The 20,954-nt window shown below is 36.3% G+C and overlaps 1 protein-coding gene across 3 annotated transcripts in view; it reads left to right on the forward strand.

Annotated features, from left to right (window-relative positions):
* LOC136287233 (collagen alpha-1(XXI) chain-like) overlaps window positions 1–20,954 on the forward strand; it is a 54,918-nt gene that overhangs the window by 17,555 nt on the left and 16,409 nt on the right. For all 3 annotated transcript variants that reach the window (XM_066179762.1, XM_066179764.1, XM_066179763.1), the window contains exons 9-11: window positions 995–1,048; window positions 16,248–16,292; window positions 16,635–16,688. In XM_066179762.1, the coding sequence (XP_066035859.1) occupies window positions 995–1,048; window positions 16,248–16,292; window positions 16,635–16,688 (153 nt within the window). The remainder of the gene's footprint in view (window positions 1–994; window positions 1,049–16,247; window positions 16,293–16,634; window positions 16,689–20,954) is intronic.

Raw genomic sequence — 20,954 nt, forward strand, 5'->3', positions numbered from 1 at the left:
CTAAAGCATGAATTTGGAGAGTACTTTCATATGTTTTATGCTTGTAAGCAACGTACAGAGAATCAGTATGTTGTGTAAATGTGTGTACATTTAAAATGGAAGACATTTTCGGGACTATTTTCCTTATTACTGTAGTACCAAAAATATGACAGGCTCATTGGGTTTTAAAAATTTTATAGTATAATAGTTAATAGAAGCCATATTTTTCATTCAAACATTTTGTTAGCCTGACTTCAACATCTGCTTGCTATAAAACATTTCTTCATTCTGGGTCTGTAATCAAATTCAGAACAGTAACAGGCTGTCTTTGAAGGAAATTTCTATTGGAGCTTTCCTGTTTTTTTTCGATATTAATTTTGGGAAAGAATGTGGAAAAAACATGGCTTCAAACCCAGATGCTACCCATTGTTACGTCAAGTCCAGCTTTTATAATTTTAAATTAATTAATGCCAGATTATTTTATACTTGTGTGTGTGTATCTATCTATATCTATATCTAATCTATATCTATATCTATATGTATATCTTTGCCTTTTTTAATGTGCTTTTATTCCTGGAATTATTCAAATTTTCAGAATATGTTAGTATCAATACATACGTTGATAAATATTTGATCATTTGTGCTACTGCTGTATTCTGAAGTACTTTGAAATAATTTTTCATACTATTATTTTTACTAACAATTAGACTGCATCTGTATGTTAGTGTTTTTTGCATTTTTTTCTACCAGAAATTGTTGTTCTGACCTAAAAGAAAACTTTTTCTCATCCCTTTTTGCAAACAGTTTGATAGCTGTCAGATACAACATGAGGGTATATTGGATTGATGACACTTCTTGCTATGTCTTAAACTGCTAAGAGATATTTGTTTGATGAAGTCTCAATGTGTATGGGTTTGAAATTTTACTTAGATAAAAAAATATTATTTACTATTTAAAATAATTATTTTATTATGCAAATAAGATTGTTTTCTTAAAACTTTTTTTTATTTTAAAGGGAGAAGTTGGGCAGCCTGGATCTCCAGGCCTAGAAGGACATCGAGGAGAGCCTGTAGGTGATTAGATTGCTGACATATCCTTATGTACTGATTTGTTAGCTTTGTTGTGTTTTGTCTTTTTTTTGTGTGTGTGTTAATAGCTATTATACTTCATGTTTAATTTATATTGATTTGAATTGGTTGATTCTTTTTTTGAAAGTGCTTGTTTATTTTCTGCTGTTCATCTTTAAATTTTATGTAATTAAAAGAAATAAACAAACCCTGAAAGTCAAAGATGCTTTAAAAGAAAAGATTCTTCACCATATTGCAGTTGTATATACTGAGATATGTATATATGTATATATATATGGTATAAAATTGTCTTATTATTGACTTCGGTCCCATTGATGTTGTGATATAGTTAAATATTAATAATTGCTTACTTGTGGAAAGATTCTGGATGGATTTGACTCTTGTTTCTGCTACTGGTGTATCTTCTTTCAGGTACTTGTTAATCATACTTGCAAAGTCTATTTTTTCACTATGTACCACTGCCTTTCCTTTGCTCAGTTTTGCTGGCCTTTTACTTCCTTGCATCATCTTACACCCTGTTATCTGCATCTCTGTTCTTCTTGCTTAGCTGGGGGACCATGATGCTTCATTTTTGCTTTGCTTGTTTGCAAAGACACTGTTCCTCTCCCGGAATTTGGGCAGTTCATTTTACCTCCTCTTAATATCTGATAGCTGGGCTTTGTCCTCCTTATTTCCTCGTTTGGCTCTTCCAGGCCAGCAGACTGCTTGAAGCAGATGAGCCAAGAGAGCAGCTCTGAGTGCTGAGAGACAGCCAGCTGTCTTCAAACCATCAGCACTTCTTCTACAGGCCAGGAGCAGTAAACAGAGCTCACTTGGTGGAGCCCTGCCTTACAAATGAATGCCTTACAGATGAATTACATTCTGAATTACATTTTGAATTGTAAGATAAAGAGATACAGCTTTGTACAGTCAGAAATTTTGTGGTATTGAATGTAATGGGAGCCAGTCTGAGTTATGTGATGCTGAAATCTGATAGAAAGTTTGGATAATAAGAAATTGGAAATAACACTTCCAGCTGAAAAATTCTGACAGTTTTTAATTTAATTTTTTTTATATATTTACCAAAACCTTCTAAAACATTTTGAGTAGACTGCAAAATACTGAGAAATTATGCCTAAGAGACATTCTTCCCACTTGTCTGGCTTAAGTGAAAAACACACATAATTCCTCCCTTGGCTTTTTTTTTTTTTTCCTCTTTTCTGCCCCGAATAACTGTGGTGTTTTAACCTTTTACAATCTGTGGTGTCTTCATATGTAAGAAAGACTGAAAGTGAATGTTAATTAAATATAAAACACAACTGAAGGGATTTTGGTATATTGTAAGTTGGTACACCATAACAAATGTGTAGAGATAAAAATGAGTTCAGTTATTTTCCCTAGACTTGTTTTTCTCTTTTCATTTTTACAAAAGAAATGTCAGTTGATCATTGTGATTTTTAAAAAAATTAATATAAGAAATGGAAGGGAAAGGGCATTTCTGACATTTAATACTTTAACATCTCTCCTTCTAATGTGATGGCATTTGTTAAGTATGAACTGTAACTAATAATGAAATATATTTTGGTTTGAAGTTAATATAAATGCTTCACAATATAACATTTTAAACAATAATGTAAACTCATCACTAAAGTCCCATAATTTTTCTTTAAAGGGGAATGAAGTGGTAGATTTAAGGCATTAAAAGTAGTAGGAAGTCTTTTAAAATCACCGCAAAATACTATAGAGGGAGACTTCCAAAATATAAATAACTGCAAAAATTTAAACAGTCTAATAGAGCAGCGTAAATTAGTATGCTTCATTTATAATCAGTGGAGGTTCTGGAGAGTAGTAAGTCTTCATGCTGACCCTGAAATTGCCTAAAGGTCATGTTAGGGAATGTAAGACACTGAGTCATCCCTGCTCAGCTGCCTCTATTGTTGATGTAGCACCAAGCAAACAAACACAGTGCTCCCATCTATTTAGGGCCTGGAGGAGGAGCAAAGAGCAGAGCAGTTCAGTGCAGAAATGTTGGGGTGAAATTGTGCGTTTGGGTTGTGGAAAATGAAAGGTATTCTTAACTGTAAGATCTATGGGTTCCTCTATTCAAGTTGAGGGTAATTGGCTTTCACCTGTTGGAAAGCTGGAAAGTGAGCTGGATTTTGGGCGCTGTGAGTGATGTCTTGTGCAACTTACTGCTTATGTTGTTTCTGTTGTTGGCCCAATGTGTATTTGAAATACAAAGTGTAAGTGCCTTCTCTTGGCTCCCCTTCTGTGGAATTCAGTGTGAACTTCTCTGGTGGGATACCCTTACAGTCAGGGCACAGGTGTGGAAGAGAGGGATTGAACTGTGCTGTGCCATCCCTGGGACAGCCAAATAGGCTGCTCAAGCACAAGACAAGCCTTGCACGATACACCTAAAGCTGAATGACTTTATATCATTAACCAGTCACATGCAGCTGTGGCCCTGGGACAGCTCAGCGGGTTGTGTGGATATGCTACTCACACAAACATACATGCAGACAGTCGTTATTTCTTTCATTCAGCCACATTAGTGTTACACATGGCTTAATTCGTTAAGTTGATGATTTAAAAAATAGTCATCTTATGATCCCTCTTTGCTTTAGCAAATAAAAATAATGTGGTTGTGAAATGAATGTATCTTGAGACAACATCTAAGGAGCAACTGTCTAGAATGGAGAGCACAGGTGAACTGAACTCCTATTGCCTCCAGCCTTTCAGATGTGTGGTTATTTTTTGGACAGAATATTTTCTGGTATATTACTCTTACTAATCCCCAAAGTTACAAACAGAAAAAGTAGGTTGTAAAGAAAAGTAAATAATTTCAAGAGATGTGCTTGATTTCCTTTGGTAATACTATTTGGAACTTCAGTTAACCAGACTCCCAGTTCTACCCACTCTGCAGCATAACATGTGACAGTATGGGCAGAATAATTTAGATAGGATTTGGTAAAGGTAGTAATCAAGCTCGTTTTCCTGATGACAAAAACAGGCCCTGCTGTCACTTAAGTAGTTCAATGGCTAGTCATCTGTCTTACTGATGAAAGGCTATTTCTAAAAATATATTTTTTTGACGGACCGCCTGTCTATAGAATAAATCAAGATTGATTTGAGCTTATTTTCAGCCTGACTGTCCTTTTTAATGGAGGTAGGGTTTTTCAGAATTGGGTTTCAGTGGAAGCTCCTTGTGTTTGCAATTATGCAGATGGGAACTCTGAAGTGAGTGCTTGTGGGTAAAGCTGGCAGGACATTTATAGCACTCTTCTAGGCCTAGCATATGCTCTCCTGCCACAAGTAATATGTCTGAGCATTTGCAACTGCTCATGTTTACTCTCCAGAAATCATATTTTTCAGAAATACATCTGCAAACACTTAAAATGGTAGAGTTTTTCTCAATATTTAGGTCACATTGCAAGACCTCAGATGTGGCCTCATTTGTGCCAACGATAGCAGCATAACATGACTTTCAGCTTCTGACCTGACTCCCATTGTTATACCTATACTCCTGGTTTGTCAGTTGGTCTTTCACAACTGCATCAGGAATGCCAGATATAGATCAATGCATTCGCTGGGAAAAAAAAAAAAAAAAAAAAAAAAGGTGTGTTATATGCTAGGCAGTGGTAGCAGAATTTGTTTTGAAACATGTTCAAGATACATTACAAGGTACAACAGAAGTTGCATTGTCTTCATAATGCAGAAATCCTGAGAGCAAACTGGTATAGCCAGATATCCTGTGTGTTTGGAAAGCAAATATAAAGTTAATGTAATTCTACTGTATCTAATAACTATGCTGAGATTGATAGTAACAGGAAAAAGGAAAAAACAATCCTGACTTAGAAATATAGCATGCAGACAGATTTCGGGGTCTTTTTGTTACTATTACTTTCCTTTCTGTGTCACGTAATGTTTTGCTTGATGCTTCTAATGTTGATGTTATGTTGCTTTGTACCAATTTTAGGTACTAAGATGCCATTTACTCAAGATTTGTATCTTGTATTTGCATTTACATACTGAGTTATGAAGTACTTAGGATAAAAGCAAACCTAAAACCTCTACTGTATATCTGTGCAGTTGGCCTTGTGAAAAAATTCCTTTGTGCAAGTGTTATTTTAATTTTATCCACCTAGTCTGAGTATTGTAGTTCTACTTTTAATATCTTCATAGATAAAGCATAAAGATCCTGTTGTATTTCCAGCGCTCAAAAGATCATGTGTTGTGTGAATTTATTACTTGTGGAAATATTCCACAGAGCACTAAATACTCCTTCAGGTTTTTAATCACCTTAAATTAGGCCCTGCTGTAAAATAGCACTTTCTTTGTATGTAGTTTATAAAGAAGAAATTATTTCCCATAGTTTTTAAGAGAAGAGTGATCAGCAGACTCAACAAAGTGTCTGGCATGAGTTTATCAGAATTCTTACTTTCTGATCTGACATTCATGCTTTTCTACCAGTCTGAGATGCCTTGATGATAGGCCCTGAGCTCTGCTGGCCTGCTTTTCAAAGGTGCCAGCATTATCATCATAAAGGATGTCAAGACTAGCATTTTTTCTGCAAATGATGTCTTGTGGGTCTCAAAAGAACACCTATTTCTTTTTGAAAATTCTGACTTTTACCTGTAAATAAAAAAATAAGATGTTATTTGGGTGGGATGGTTTTTTAATACATAAACAGCTGATAGTGATGATTTTTGTAGGCATATGCAGTGATATGCATCACTGTTTCTTTACAAGTAGATTTGGTTAGTTGAATGCACTTTTTGATATTGTTTCCTTATTCCTTCTGCTAGTATCTAAATTGTTGAAGTAGGCAGGGCAGAGTCTTGATGATGACTTTCTGAGTGCTTGAGCTACATAACAGATGTTGTTAGTTTTGTTCTCACTTGAGAAAAGGGGGGATGACAGCTTTGACTGCACAGTACTCCCAGCAGTCATATGTTAATTACATAGTGCTGTAAGCTCAAACACGGATTTTAGACTGAGTGCAGGTTTTTTTGTCAAGTATAACTTCTAGGTGGCTGTATGTATTTTCAGCAGACTTGATTTTCAACCTAGGTTATCTTCATTCTGACTGACAAGTTATTTTAGCTAAATTCATTCCTTACTGTAAAGAAGAGTTAATTGCTGTTAAGACGATAAATATGAGAATAGTGCTGTAATGAAACAAGTAATTAAAAGACTTCTAGAACTTCAGGCAGGCTAATCTGAGTTCCCAGTTGACAAAGATGATAGAGGACATGACAGCATAGTTGCTGATCCAAAGCGTATTGGAGTCAATGGGACGATTCCCATTTAATTCAGCCTGGACTGGGGCCACAATAAATGCTGTAATAAACTTGGACCCACTAACCTAATGCAGCTTGGAAAAGAATGCCTGCATTTCTCAGTTGTAAAGCTAACAGTTCTCTCCTAACTAATTCACATTTCCTGCCTGTTCATCATGATTTCTAATTTTTATTTCCTCACACAGTGCAATTGCATTAATATATTAATTTGCTATAATTATTATATCTTTTTTTTTTGTCCTTGCTTTGTCTACAGAGACTTCGGAAAGTACTTTTTTTTTCTGCTAATGCTATTTTAAATTTGATAATTTTGGAAAATCATGTAGAGAAGAGGCGGCATGCCCTGCTAACATTTCTTCAAGACTGTTTTTTAAATGCAATGTTAACAAAGGGAAATTCTTAAAAGTTGTAAGAAAATATGAAAGGACCTCTGGTTGTAAACCCATTGTGGCCATGAATGGCATGTGCTATAAATAGTTGTAAATGGTACTCAGAACACTCTGTTTTCTCCTTGTATGCTGTAGTGGCCTTTTTATGGCTATCCTGGCACTTTTTTACTAATTCATATGCTGATACAAGTTAGACACCAGCATTCCTCCCCTATTGCTGCTGTTTTGTGAACAGAGATAGAAATACCTCTAGCAAATGCATTGTAACAATTTAAAATCCTTCTACTGACTTGATGAGCTGTGTTCTAATAAAAAGGCACTTATCATTTGTTAAAGTATCTTTAACAACTTGTTAATATTTTATAAACTGAAAAGGAGTGTTAAAATAGTATGACTCTGAAAGTATTGTTCTGCAGTGAGCACTTGAAGGTGCAGTTTTGTTAAAGAGTGTAGTAACTGGCTTCTAAGCACAACATTAGTGGTAGTGATGATTTTTTTGTATTCCATGATTGACTCTAATGAGCTAGACCTGCTTATACACAAAACCACAGACTCTTCTGAAGAGTTTCATTTCTTCTATGCATTAAGATAATTAGGGGTATTTTTGGAAATTTTCACATAGAGACTTTAGGCTTGGTATTATTCATCTTGGTTATCTGTACTGGAAAGTGAGCTTTAATTGCCAGATGAAGTGCTTTGGAATAAGCTTATTCTGTCTAGAGTAAGACACGTTGTTCCACCTGTGTTTTTTCCCCCTGAGGGAAGGAGGCTATGTAGCTTGAGCCTTTAGCTGTCATGTTTTCAGCTTGGCTTAGAGGGACTCTAGGGATCTGGTTTGAAACTAAGAGTGAATCAATTTGGTGGTATGGATGTATTCATTACGCATCCAGTATACTCTCTCATGGTAATATTCCCCAAAAATACATATAAACGTTTGCCTATTAAAATGCTTGTGCATATAGGAAATTGCTGAGACTGTGATATGCATATGCTTACAAACATCGCTACCTTACCTTTCAGTACCAGAAACTGTATTTTCATGGTAATGATATTGCAGTGGGTTTTTCTATAGAAATTGTTTTTTCAGCATTTTGACATTATAGCTATGCAATATGAAAATGTGGTTTTAAGTGGGAGAACATCAGTTTACTACAACTGATTATCATTCAAAAACATTTCTGACTGTTTTTGTTACTTTGAGCAAATGATGTACTGATACATTTCATGTGTATTACTTAACACACTATTTCATGGACTGAAAAAAATTTCTAAAAAATCACTGGACTTGATAAAATATAGATTTTTGAAAGTTTTAATTTCTTTATCAGAAATTTCTTTTTTCTCAAGCATCAGTTAAAAGTGGAGTTGTTGAATTGGCTGAAATTAAAGAATTAAAGCAATATAATGTTGTGTGTATGCCTGTAACAGGTTAGTTTAACCTGCTGAAAATAGCTAGTAAAGATCTTGAAGTTTTAATAGTACAATGGAATAAAATAAGTATACCTGAAGTGCTCAACATTCACTTCCTGTGACATGTGATATTTAAAGAAGGAGTCATTTGCGTCCTTTTGGATCCACCTGATGTCAGTAGTCATATGTAGAGCATTCCTGAGCATGTGTGCTAATTTCATTCAGCTAAGAAAGGCTTTTCTGAAGGAGGAAAGGCTTGAAGAGACTGGATTGGTGTATGTTGTACATTGGGCTGGCACCTGTTAGTGCCAGGAAAGTTGATTTTTATACTCCAGTAATCATTGTTTCACATGTGCTTGTTAATCTTAAAAAAAAAATCTCCTTTTATTCTTACCATACAATTTTCTTCTCAACATTTTAAGACTTAGGTAAATATCTGCTGGAATTTCCAGTGACTGAAGACCAAACAGAAACTTCCCCCAGCTAATTGCTATACTTAGAAACCAAACATAGAGAATAGAGTATGAATGAGGAAGACAGTCAGTTAAAATGTAGCAGACATAAATATTTATTATTTCAGAAGATTTCATTTGCATGTTGCTGTTCTGTTCTATGCTTTGCAACGTGTTTATGGGTAAGTTACCTAACCACAAGTAGAGGTTTACCAAAAGGATGTTTGACTTTCTTTCCTCTGATCCAACTTCAGCAGAGTAGTAACAGTGTAGTCAGTTTTCTAGCTAGTCATCTTTCAACATGGGAGAAGCCAGAAAAAATAAATTGTTGTACCTGAGTCATCAGAAGGTGTGAATTACAGCCTCCTTGAGAACTGTGGTCAGGGTGGTGATACAAAGCACTCTAGCTGAATCTAGCTCTAAGTGCTGTATCTGGCATCAAATCTACAGCCTGCATTCTGAGAATTACCCAGAATGGTTTTTATTTCACCTCATACAGTCGAGTCTATATTTAGTCTATTTCTTTGATTTTTTTTTTTTTTACAGTGAAACTGGTATCTGCATTCAACTCTTCATTAAATGTATCTCAAACAGAAGGGGTCATTTTAGTTTTGGCTGTCTTACATAGTTTAGTTATTTGGATTAATTAAAGTTACTTTAATTGAAGCCCTGCAGAAAATACACTAGAGGAAAACAAACAACTTGTAGCAGGGCTTCTTTGTTAGTTTTGTGTTCAAGTGGTAGTTGGCCTGTCAGAATAATTGGTTACTTGTTTTGTTTCTTCTGTGTGACCTTCTTGATCAATAGCACTGCATTATTCCTGTCTACAAAAAGCTTTAAATGTGAAATAGAGAAGCTGATACTCAAGTCTCAAACACTCAACTAAATATTATGCTAGAAAACTTAGAAAAATTTGGCACAGTAAGTGTTTAATTTTTTTAATCCTTCTATGCAAAAATTACTGTGAATTGAAGCTATGGAAAGTCTTTTCAGAATATCGTCTGACTTCTGATCCATAACAAAAGAAAACAAAGCAAAATAAAACACCATGATCTTTAATCAGAGTGAATTTAAATCCATTTGCAAGATTTAATATTTCTGCTAAGATTATTAAACCATTTTAAGAAGCAACCTTTGCTTCTTATTGTGGAAATTAATTTTTGCTTTAGTAGTTACTTTTAGTAATTAAATTTAGCCTTAATGATTGCTGAGTGAGTCAAGGTGTGATTTTCTTTCTTTGTGCTCTAGAAGGATTTGGTCCCAGCCTTTGTTCCAAGTTTTCTTAGCTATTTCTTAAACAGGTAACAACTGCCAAACAGACTTGGACTAGAGGAATTATCACAAAACTTTTTCCCTGGGAATGGATAGGACTATATAGGAAATGATTTTTTTTTCACCTGTTATTTACTGCCAGATTCTCTCTGTCAGGGCTTTGGGACTTCCTTAGCCAAAAATTCAGGCTGGCCCATCCTGCTCAATAGCCAGCAACAGACCAATTCTGTAAGAATTTTACAATCCCTTTTGGAACAGAGTTTTACTGTTTTCTTTTGCTGTGTTCTCTGACCAGTTTTGCAGAATCCACCATATTAAAATAGAAAAAGATAGAAAAAAAAAAGAAACAAGCATGATTTGTTGTTAAACTTACTCACTGCTAATTTTACTGTGTGGTTGCTTACTATGGCAAAGAGATGTGGCTGAAAACTCTGTCCATCTGCATCAGTGTGCCCTGTGAGGACAGAACTCTTTGGTTACGTGTTGAGTGTGAGGAGCAGAGCAGCAGTCAGTGCCCTTCGGGGAGCCTCTGCTCTCCCCAGCCTGCCCTGTCTTATGTGTGCAAGGTGCTCAAGCACTGTGACCCTCTGAGGGTTTTCTCCGTAATTTAAGTGGTGAAGAAATTTTAAAGCATTTTGAAGGCTTGTAACTGCTTGAGTATCAGTGTGTTTAAGTGTCAAACGTGGGTCAGTTTGTCAGCATTTAGAAGTCTGTAAGATTTCTGACAGGTTGGATGTTGGTTTTCACAGTCTCTAAGGGTGGTGCTAGTACAATAGGCAGAGGGAAGGCATCATGTTGTCACCTGAAGGGCTGGGAGTTCAGTTTTGTCTGCCCACCTTTGGATCCATGAAGATTTGGCAAGTCTGATGCTCATATTCTTTTGAGGGTTCTTTAGAAGAAACAAGAGTACCATGAGTGTCAGCTTGTGACAAGATATACACAGTGTTCATTTTTTTTTTTAGTATTTCCAGCTTTCAGGTTATAGTTTTCCAAGGTCCATGTTGTTGGCAATGCAATAGGGGTCACTCTGTTCCACATTTAACATGTGTGTTTTATTGCTAATAACTGATTTGCCAAAAAAAGTGTTTGAAGGCTGCAGTCTTATAACTGCAAAGACCTTGGTAATGCTTTTTCCTTCCCTGAACTTAATTTAAAGCTGCTATGCTAGTCTGGTGGATACTAATTTTGTCTGTGGGAATACTTCTTTGTATGTAGCCCTTTTATTTCTTTCATCAATTGCAACTACTCAGTAGTAGCATATTCTGCTTCACTGAATTTCTTTTCCAGTTTTATATATTATCCAAATTTGGTTTGTCTCTTTCATTCTATTAGGATTATCAAGGATTTGCTATAATCCTTTAAAAAGTGATTAGATTGTTGTACTTTCATCCAAATTATGGCTTGACTTGTACTTTTTTGGATGTCTCCAGTAAATCTCTCATGTATCATCCAATAGACTTTTTCAAGTAAGGATCTGTGATACATAAAGAGTTGTGTTTTCCAGGTGTTTAAAGGGATCATGGGAACATGTGGATAGATAGATTGATCTCTTTTGTGTATCTTGTTCCATTGCTGTAATTTATGTAAGATCCTTTAGGGTCTTCCCAGAATCAGAACTGCAGATTTTTCAGAGTGGAAGGAAACATTTGATTGAAACGTAAACCAGAGAACTCATATGTGCTACAAAAACAATTATTTTTTATCAGAAGAAAATAAGATAATAAGGACAATTATACTAAAGTTCTCTACATTTACCTGGGGAATTGACTGCAAAGCAGTCTGCTCTTAACAGAAGAGCTTTTGGAAACGCTCTATAATTTCACATCTTCCAGAGAAGAGATAAAATTTTATGATTATGGATGTGTTACCTGTAGCCTAGATGTTCCTACTTTCCATAATAGGGTATCCTGTCCTACCAGGCACTGAAGAAATAGGAAATATTAAAGACAGTAGCAGAAAATAAAGAATAGAAATGAGCTAATACATACTCATTTTAAGACTAAAATTGGTTTGGTTTTGTTCTAAAAATGGTCTTCTGCATGGATTCTTCTGCTGTTTGCAGGCATAAAGTTAACCATGAGAGGGATGCAAATAATCCTGGTACTAGCTAGAAAAAACGGGAAATATTTTGAGAAATGTAGCTTGTGTCTTAAGTAAAAATGCTTACATCTAGTTAAATGGTATATAAGGCCCCAGGCAATTTCCTTAATGGATTTTTTTGTGGGGCTGCATGGAAGAAAGTCTGTCCATCTGTTTAATATAATCCAAAACAAAAATAGACACCTCATGATTAATGAAAAGCACAAGGAAATTTTTCCAGGCATTGTGAAAACATTTTCCTCTTACAGTTAAATCCATTCTATCTGCCAGATATTATCAAAGAATGGAAGATTTATTTAAATTGCTGAAACTGGAATAAAATAGAATATTTATACAGAATTTTATAACTGTCATAATTGTGGTTTATCATCACAAGAGAAACAAATAAATGCTTTTGGGTGTTCTGAAGTACCAGCTGTGCAGGCTGAAGCTGAGGAAGGCTTCATCCAGGGATTTGGTTGTGTACCAAGATGAGCCTCATTTAGCAATGTTACTGAGACAGAAGTAGACGTGAAGGTGTGTGGGATTTGGCTCTCTGGGCATGGCCACCAAGAGCCATTGGAGTTGTGTGAGGACAACTGCAGCATCTGGCATGAATGAGACAGTTTTTAGAGCAGAGTGACAACTTTTTCAAAGGGTAGATCTGCTATCCCACAGCACCGTCAGTGACACTAGAGATTATTTCAATTATCTACATGGCATTCAGGTGTCACTTTAGGTCCTAGGGTACCCTGCAAAGCCTTCTCAGGCCTAAGCTGACAGGCTTCTAGGTACACATAGGTGAGACGGGGTAGAAAAATGATTAAGCAACAGAGTCTGAAGAAAGAATGAGTAATACTTATAATAACTGAATAAGTACAGCAGTCCTTAGCCAGTTTCCAAAAATCTTGTTTAGCTGCCAGACAGGTAGATGATGACATTAGGTTTTAGGGACAAACTCAGCAGTGTGTGATAAAACTGCCGTTGAGAATTTTTAGAATGATCATGATTTTAAACCAAGGAATTAGGTTTGCTAGACTATCTTGGTGGCTTTACATTTTGTGTGATTATAGCAAGTCTTATTAAGGCTAAAATAATGAATAATATTATAGGCTTTTATGGGGTAAGGGAAGACTTCCCATTTGAGGGAGAATTGCAAATAAAGGAGGAGGGCGTTGGAATGAAGTGAAGGTAGTTGAAGAAGTCAGATTGATGCTAAAAGAACTGAGGCAGTACTTGTGATTAACTTAATTTTTAAATATGAAGAAATACTGAATAAACCTTACATGAAGTTTGATGTAAAAGAAAAAGGGAAAAAAATTAACCACTTCGGAAGTATAGAAATTCTCCAACTCATACAAGGACAAAAATAAGTAAAGCAGAGTAGATTGTGTGATTTTTAGATATTCTGCCTAGAAATGTAATGCTGTTTTCTATTGGCCTTATAACTGCATATGTAATAAATACATAACATGCACTTACTGGAAAGACAAGGAAAAAGGAACTTTAGAATTACGACTCCTTTTCATATTTTATATGAACAAAATGTGCTTGATAGCTTTGCAGAGGACATCCCTCAAGGCAGGTTTTTTTTTTTCTATAGGCCAGTGAATCATGAACTATTCCACAGCACTGCTTCTATTACTCCCAGTGGGTGGCATTTTTCCTACTTGTAGCAGTTCCAAACATTGTTTTTCCCTTAGTGGTAGAAAAATTGCATGTTGAATGTGTTTCATATTAAGTTTTGATTAAACACAGGCATTTGTGATAATTTTAGTTGCAATATACTCTTCAAAAACAATTTCTCTTACAAATGGAGTAAAACTAATTGCTTTGCCTCATACATTAAAGTGAGAATGCATTTTTTGATAATTAAAGTAAGATTTCTTTGACAGTTTAGTTAGTGTTATGTCATCTTATTAAATATAACTTCCTATTCAAAATGTCTTATTACTCATGGGACTAAAAAAAGAAAAAAAAAGATGCTCAGATTCAAAGGATTTGTATTGCGAATGAAATCGCTATTTGGGAACAACACATTTCCAAAGGTTGATTTGGCTTTTGACTTAGAAGTTGGGTAAGAAACTCTTGATACCTAAACTACCTTTTAACCTTGTCTTCTGGGAAAGTGCAGATCATTCTAATTGACATAACCAGAGATTATCCATGTAAATGGAAGCAATAGATTGAGATAGATAATGACAAGCCAACCAATTTTAATTTTTTTAGGTATTCTGGAGCTGATCCTACAGAAATTAGTCTTTGTAATTACTTAGCCATGGAAGCTACACCGAGAAATATCTTGTGGGAAATATTCATTCTTAATGACCAGATTAGCCACTCATTTTGTGCCAGCCTACATGTGGAGAGTAACTGGAAATCTCCACCTCATGTACTCTGGAAATCACTCACATCAGCATAAGTGATATATTCATTCTTAGCTGTGTGAATGTCAATGAACCGTAAGAGAATTTTAAGGGTCTAGATCAGCTCTCACTGACTTAAGAGCCCAAGTTCCACATACCTCAGTAGTGCAGAATCAGTCAGAAAGGGAAAAAAGTGGGGGGGAAAGAAAGGAAATAAGACTTAGTTTTACAATTGTTGTTCCTGGAGTTTCATCTTTGTCACTGATACAAAATGAAATGCCGTGTAGCAGCAATTTCTTTTAACCTAGAAAGATCAACACATCTCAGGAGGACATTGCATTGCTTCTTCTAGGCTTGCTTATATCTTGGTAAATCATTTGTTGTGTTGGATAATGTGTGGATCTGTCTTCTCTGAGCCCTCCTAATTGCATAGAAATGTAACTGGAAATCTCTGGTATATTCAGGACAAGAAGGCTGCTGCCTAGTGGGATTTTTTCAGCATATATTAAATTCTGGTTTATATTACAGGTACAGGCACTCATAATTTGTTTTTATATTTTACAGCTACAGAAATTAATTACTACATTATTAAATATTATAATTATATTAAATAATTATATTGAGAACTCATAGATGGGTCTAAAAGTTCCTAAATGTGGTGACAAACGTGTCCTTTTTCCCATCTCTTTATTTGCGCAAAAGATCTAAGAAGGATTTTGGATATGATAAAAGATAAAAAATAACACATCTCTTGGATAAGTTAAGAAGAGTTATGTAACATAACGTGAGTGGAAGTCTTAGTATGAGGCATTATTTTCAAGTTCTTTTTATTGCATTATTTGATCTCTTCCTTTAGTGATTGATCTGTAGGATTTTTCATGGTGTGTAAAATGCTCAGAATATGATTGTTAACTCATATGCCATTGACCAATGAACTGTTTCTACTTGGTGGGGTCATTATTTACTAAAAGCGTGTGTAAAACAATGCAAAACAATGGAACTCTTTTGCACAGATGTAATCCATATGGAAACTATTAGGTTATGGTTGTTACATGATGTCATTTTATCCCATAGAATACATTTGTTTCAGTGGTGTCTAGAACAGCGATCTTCACTGCAACATGTTGTTTTCAATATTAGATTAAAATGTAAAGTCTGTGAGCCAAATTCTTGCTGAAAATTAGTTACGGTACAAGTAAGAACTTTGTCTGTCCAACAAATTTGAATAGTTTTTACTTGAGAGAAGAGATAGACTAACTGAATATAGACTTCTGCATTAAGCATGTATGGAGTTCTGTTTTAACCTGAATCATGTTTGATTAAATGATCACTGTTAGAAAAATGTGAGCGATACTGTAGAGTTGAATGGGCAATGATGCTGAGGAAATGGGAGAGGTCATCAAATATTTATGAAGATGGAAGCGAGTATACATCAAATAGAACTATATCTGTCTCTTTAAAGTCACTGTATTTTACAGAATATGATCTGTCATGCTGATGGTCCCATTGACCAGGGATTTTGCTTTAACTTATGTGGGAAATCTTATGGTCGAAGTGGTTTCTTTGCATGTATCAGTCAGGGTTTTGGGGCAAGCAAGAGCATGTGAGCCTGCTGAGCAGTAGACATAGACTCTGGCAACAAAAGCAGTGGGGAACAATTCAACATTTCACTGTGTCCCTAGTCTGCATGTTTTCAGCTGAAGCTCTTTCTCCTATGTGTTTTTGGTGCTTTGAGGGATTTTGTTATTCTTGAGGGGTTTTGCTGTTGGTTTTTATTTTGGTTTTGTATTTTTGTTGTTGTTTGTTATGTTTTGTTATGTTTTGTTTTGCTTGTCCCTGCCCATATTTTGAATTCAAATCATTTAGGCAAATGTTAAAAAATTTCTGGTGAAATTATTCCATATATTTAAAAGGTTTTCTTTTTCCTTCTCAGGGGATTCCTGGAATTCCTGGGAATCAAGGAACAAAAGGACAAAAGGTAGTATTCAAAACAAGTTGTTCAAAACACAGTTAAAACCTATACTATATATACCCATTCTAAACTAAGGGTTCAGGCTTAGAGAAGAGTTTTTATAGTGGGGATTTATGACATCAAATCATGCAAAAGAAGGGCCATTCATGGCATGTTTAAAAATCTCATATTAGGTTTTATTTCAACTGTTCCAGAAGGAATGAATAGTTTAAAAGGAACTATGCTAATTTCTTAATACATTGAGAAACACTCTTAACTAACTAAATCTGCATAGTTAAAGAACATATTAAAAATGTTAAGTATGCATTCATGAGTCACAGAATTTTTCTCTTTATGTAAAAAATACAGGGTGAAGTTGGACCACCAGGTCAACCAGGAGCAAAAGGGTCACCGGGAGATACTGTAAGTTTCAAAATTGTGTTATTATGAACAAATAATTGTTGTGTTGTCATTCTCTACTTGTCATAAACAAACATGCAATGGCAAATACAGGAGCAAACTAGCATTTGCAGGTTGGAAAGACAAGGCTATGGCAAATGTAAGTTTTTAGCTCAGTGACATACTTGCAGCATGGAAATACTGGCTGAAAACTGTGAACTGTTTTTTTCTGTTACCCTTGCCATTACTTTCAGCTTCTGAATATTTTGACAAGAGGTTAGAGTACATTTTTTTTATGAGTTCTTGGATTTTGATGGTTGTAAAGTGATTGTATTTTTCAGTTTAATAACTTGTCTGTCTCAGGATTTATCTCTTCTGTCTTTTTTTGAGGTCTTTCCCTATGAAAGTCTTCATCAGTGAACTTCTCCTTGACATACAGTAGTCAGGCTGGATTTCATCCATTTTGGTAGACAAAGAGGGTTCTGGTGTCACTTTGTAGTGTTAAAAGTAGAAATAGTGCATATTTATATCTTCGAGGACAAATACAGAATACTCAGTGGTTCTCTAAAAGGGCCTTAATATTAATTTCTCAATCATCAGTACTGTCACACTGTTAAGACCATCTTAGTACCTACCTTTCCTTGCATGACAGATGTAATCTTTTCAGGGACCATTCTTTCGCATTTTCAGTGACTACAGGGGAGTTGTGTTGGCTTGTGCCTCACTTGGTTGGATGACAGGAACCTTGAAGGAAGAGGATGCCAAGGATCTCAATGTGGACCTTTTAATCCTCTGTCCTTCTTGACGAATCACTTTAACAGCTTAGCTAAGATTGCCCTCTTCTAGAGTGCCTAAAGTCAGACCTGATACCAAAATTACTTGGACTTACATTCCACTGCAGTATTCTCTGTTCTGAGGAGAATCCTTGTGTGGATGGAGGTTAGCAACACCTATGTTTGACCATCTTGGTATGTGCAGTCTTGCATAATTACATGTCACTGCATGCCAAATTTGCCATCTGGGTATGAAAGTAACTACTGACCTAAGCATAATTTACATACTGGTATGCTCCTCTCCTCTCCTCTCCTCTCCTCTCCTCTCCTCTCCTCTCCTCTCCTCTCCTCTCCTCTCCTCTCCTCTCCTCTCCTCTCCTCTCCTCTCCTCTCCTCTCCTCTCCTCTCCTCTCCTCTCCTCTCCTCTCCTCTCCTCTCCTCTCCTCTCCTCTCCTCTCCTCTCCTCTCCTCTCCTCTCCTCTCCTCTCCTCTCCTCTCCTCTCCTCTCCTCTCCTCTCCTCTCCTCTCCTCTCCTCTCCTCTCCTCTCCTCTCCTCTCCTCTCCTCTCCTCTCCTCTCCTCTCCTCTCCTCTCCTCTCCTCTCCTCTCCTCTCCTCTCCTCTCCTCTCCTCTCCTCTCCTCTCCTCTCCTCTCCTCTCCTCTCCTCTCCTCTCCTCTCCTCTCCTCTCCTCTCCTCTCCTCTCCTCTCCTCTCCTCTCCTCTCCTCTCCTCTCCTCTCCTCTCCTCTCCTCTCCTCTCCTCTCCTCTCCTCTCCTCTCCTCTCCTCTCCTCTCCTCTCCTCTCCTCTCCTCTCCTCTCCTCTCCTCTCCTCTCTCTCTCCTCTCCTCTCCTCTCCTCTCCTCTCCTCTCCTCTCCTCTCCTCTCCTCTCCTCTCCTCTCCTCTCCTCTCCTCTCCTCTCCTCTCCTCTCCTCTCCTCTCCTCTCCTCTCCTCTCCTCTCCTCTCCTCTCCTCTCCCTCCTCCTCCCCTCCCCTCCCCTCCCCTCCCCTCCCCTCCCCTCCCCTCCCCTCCCCTCCCCTCCCCTCCCCTCCCCTCCCCTCCCCTCCCCTCCCCTCCCCTCCCCTCCCCTCCCCTCCCCTCCCCTCCCCTCCCCTCCCCTCCCCTCCCCTCCCCTCCCCTCCCCTCCCCTCCCCTCCCCTCCCCTCCCCTCCCCTCCCCTCCCCTCCCCTCCCCTTCCCTCCCTTCCCCATATATAATCAGTTAAAACTGATGTAGTTTTTGTCACAGGCAGAAATTGAAATTAGTTTGGGATTTTAAAAATTCTGGGCTACTCTGTCATCCAGTACATTTAGAATTTCCTACACAGTATGCATTTAACCCCCTATCCAAACAGCATCTCTTCCTTTCCTGATTACCACAGACACAATCACTACCTTTCAGCTGTCAGAAAGCCTTTTTTGTATAAAGAGGTTAATTTTCTTTTCAGGAACTTAGAGGACTTTTCCAGCTACCTCCTAAAGATCTCTGGAAAAAATAGATTTCCTTGACAACCAGTATTGCAGTTGTCCAGATCAAATTTGAATGAAACACTGCCTGAACTGGAAGTTCAAATGTCCCTACTCTTATTTAACACATGGACATTTGTTCTCTCACCTATGCCTCCTAACTATTTTTATTGCTTGTTACTGGAATTTTTTCTCCATTTATTTCTGAGCAAAGTTGAACAAAATGCCAAAGGGAAGGCTATATCATCAACTCCAATAAAGCCTTGGGGAATCCCAAAATGCTCTTATTTATTTAAATCACCTACCATATTTTCTTCAGATTTTATTTAGATAAATAACATCTGGTTCATGATACACTTGAAAATAATTTATTCCTCTTTCCTGTCAATTCATTTAATGTATTTTTTTGTCACCTGATAAATTAGATAGAGATTGATGCATGGAATGTCTGAATATGTTATATGTCATTTGGGAATTTAAACCAGAAAAGATAGTGGGATTTTCCTTGTATTAGTCACACTGAATATGTTTGTTCCAGAAAACACAGATGGAAAGCTTGTGGATGGTCTATTAATAGCTTGGGAAAGTTTTTCAGTAAAAAGTTCTTTTTCAGTAATGACTATCCCTATTGCATTGCCAACACTAGCAATTTATTAATTTACCTGACATATAATGTCAGCTCTGGAAAACAGGACAAAATGCTACATTTTATGTCCTTGAGTTGTTCTACATTTTTGTTTAGGACATTCTCTTCTAATTTTATATAGTTTTCAGATTATGTTCACAAGCTTTTCCTCTATTGCATCTGAAAGTTTCCTTCTTGCAGTGTGGTGATTTCATTTAGTAGTCTCCATGTAATTTTTTAAACAAAACTAGTTAAATATGGCCTAGTAATGAAAGTGCAAGAAGGGAAACCAGGAAAAATGGATTTTACTTATCCTTTTCCTGCGGATGTATTCTTGGCCTTTAATTATACTAAATGTAGTTTCTGATTTGCCTTCTCTGGTGTGCGTTTGCAGGTCAATGTGGATATATGCACATAGCTGATGTAATTTAAAGAAAAGAAGCTATTCTGTACATATAGTATTTCTGCATTTTATAAGATAAAGTGAATGAGGGGCCTTTTTTGGTGAGCATATGCCACTTCTGTAATCCAAAGACTGATGTGGGTTTCACTAGAAATGATCTAGTGAGCTGGTAGAGTGTCTGTGGGCTAAAGAATAGGTTCCTATATTTATTGATGGAAAGTTTTGGTGACTGGTATTTCTTTATCATAAAGCAGGCAAGAAACATGAATTAATCTGTGGTTAATTTGTATTTATCTTTGGTTAATGGTAAAGGAGAGGTGAAATACCAGAAAACTGATGAAATTCTGAAAAGCATGGCTGTAGAGAATTACTTCTTGCTTTAAATATTCTGAATTTTCTCTTCTATTGCAGAAACAAACAAACTCTATTAGCAAATAAAGTTTAATTTTGTTTTGCAAAGCTGAGTTATCTGTTTAAGAAATTATATCTGTTTTTGATTTCATGTAACTTTTGAAAAAGGCCTGAGATAATGTCATGGGAGTGAGTTTTTCCTAACATTTATTACTAAAGAGAAGGTGAATGTTTTTATTTATATGAAAGTGAAGATTAAACAACAACAGTAACAGTGAATTTTGAAAATATGATCAATTGGAATAATTGATAAAATTTAATCAGTAAGAAGTTAGATTTCCAGGCTTTATTTAATTGTTTGACTTTCTGTACCATTATGGTTTTATTTTATGCTGCTTCTTAAGCACACTCTCAGAGGAGATTGTATCTCACAGTATTTCAGCAAGTCCAAGTAGAACAATACATTGTTTTAAAATTTAAAACAATAAAAAATTAAAAACAATAATATATTGTTTTTATTGATGCATGCAGTTCTAGACTTAAAGTGAAGTGAGAGGAAGTGGTGAAAAAGACAATTGCTAACACCAGATATGGAAAATACAATTAATGGGAATTCCATCTTGGAAAGTATGATTTCAAAGAGAGATTTCTTTTCTTATGTGTACTTGAGACTA

The sequence above is a fragment of the Chamaea fasciata genome, unplaced genomic scaffold, assembly GCF_029207755.1.
Source record: "Chamaea fasciata isolate MVZ Bird 193981 ecotype frontalis unplaced genomic scaffold, bChaFas1.0.hap1 SCAF_3, whole genome shotgun sequence".
In the NCBI taxonomy this organism is placed as follows: Eukaryota; Metazoa; Chordata; class Aves; order Passeriformes; family Sylviidae; genus Chamaea; species Chamaea fasciata.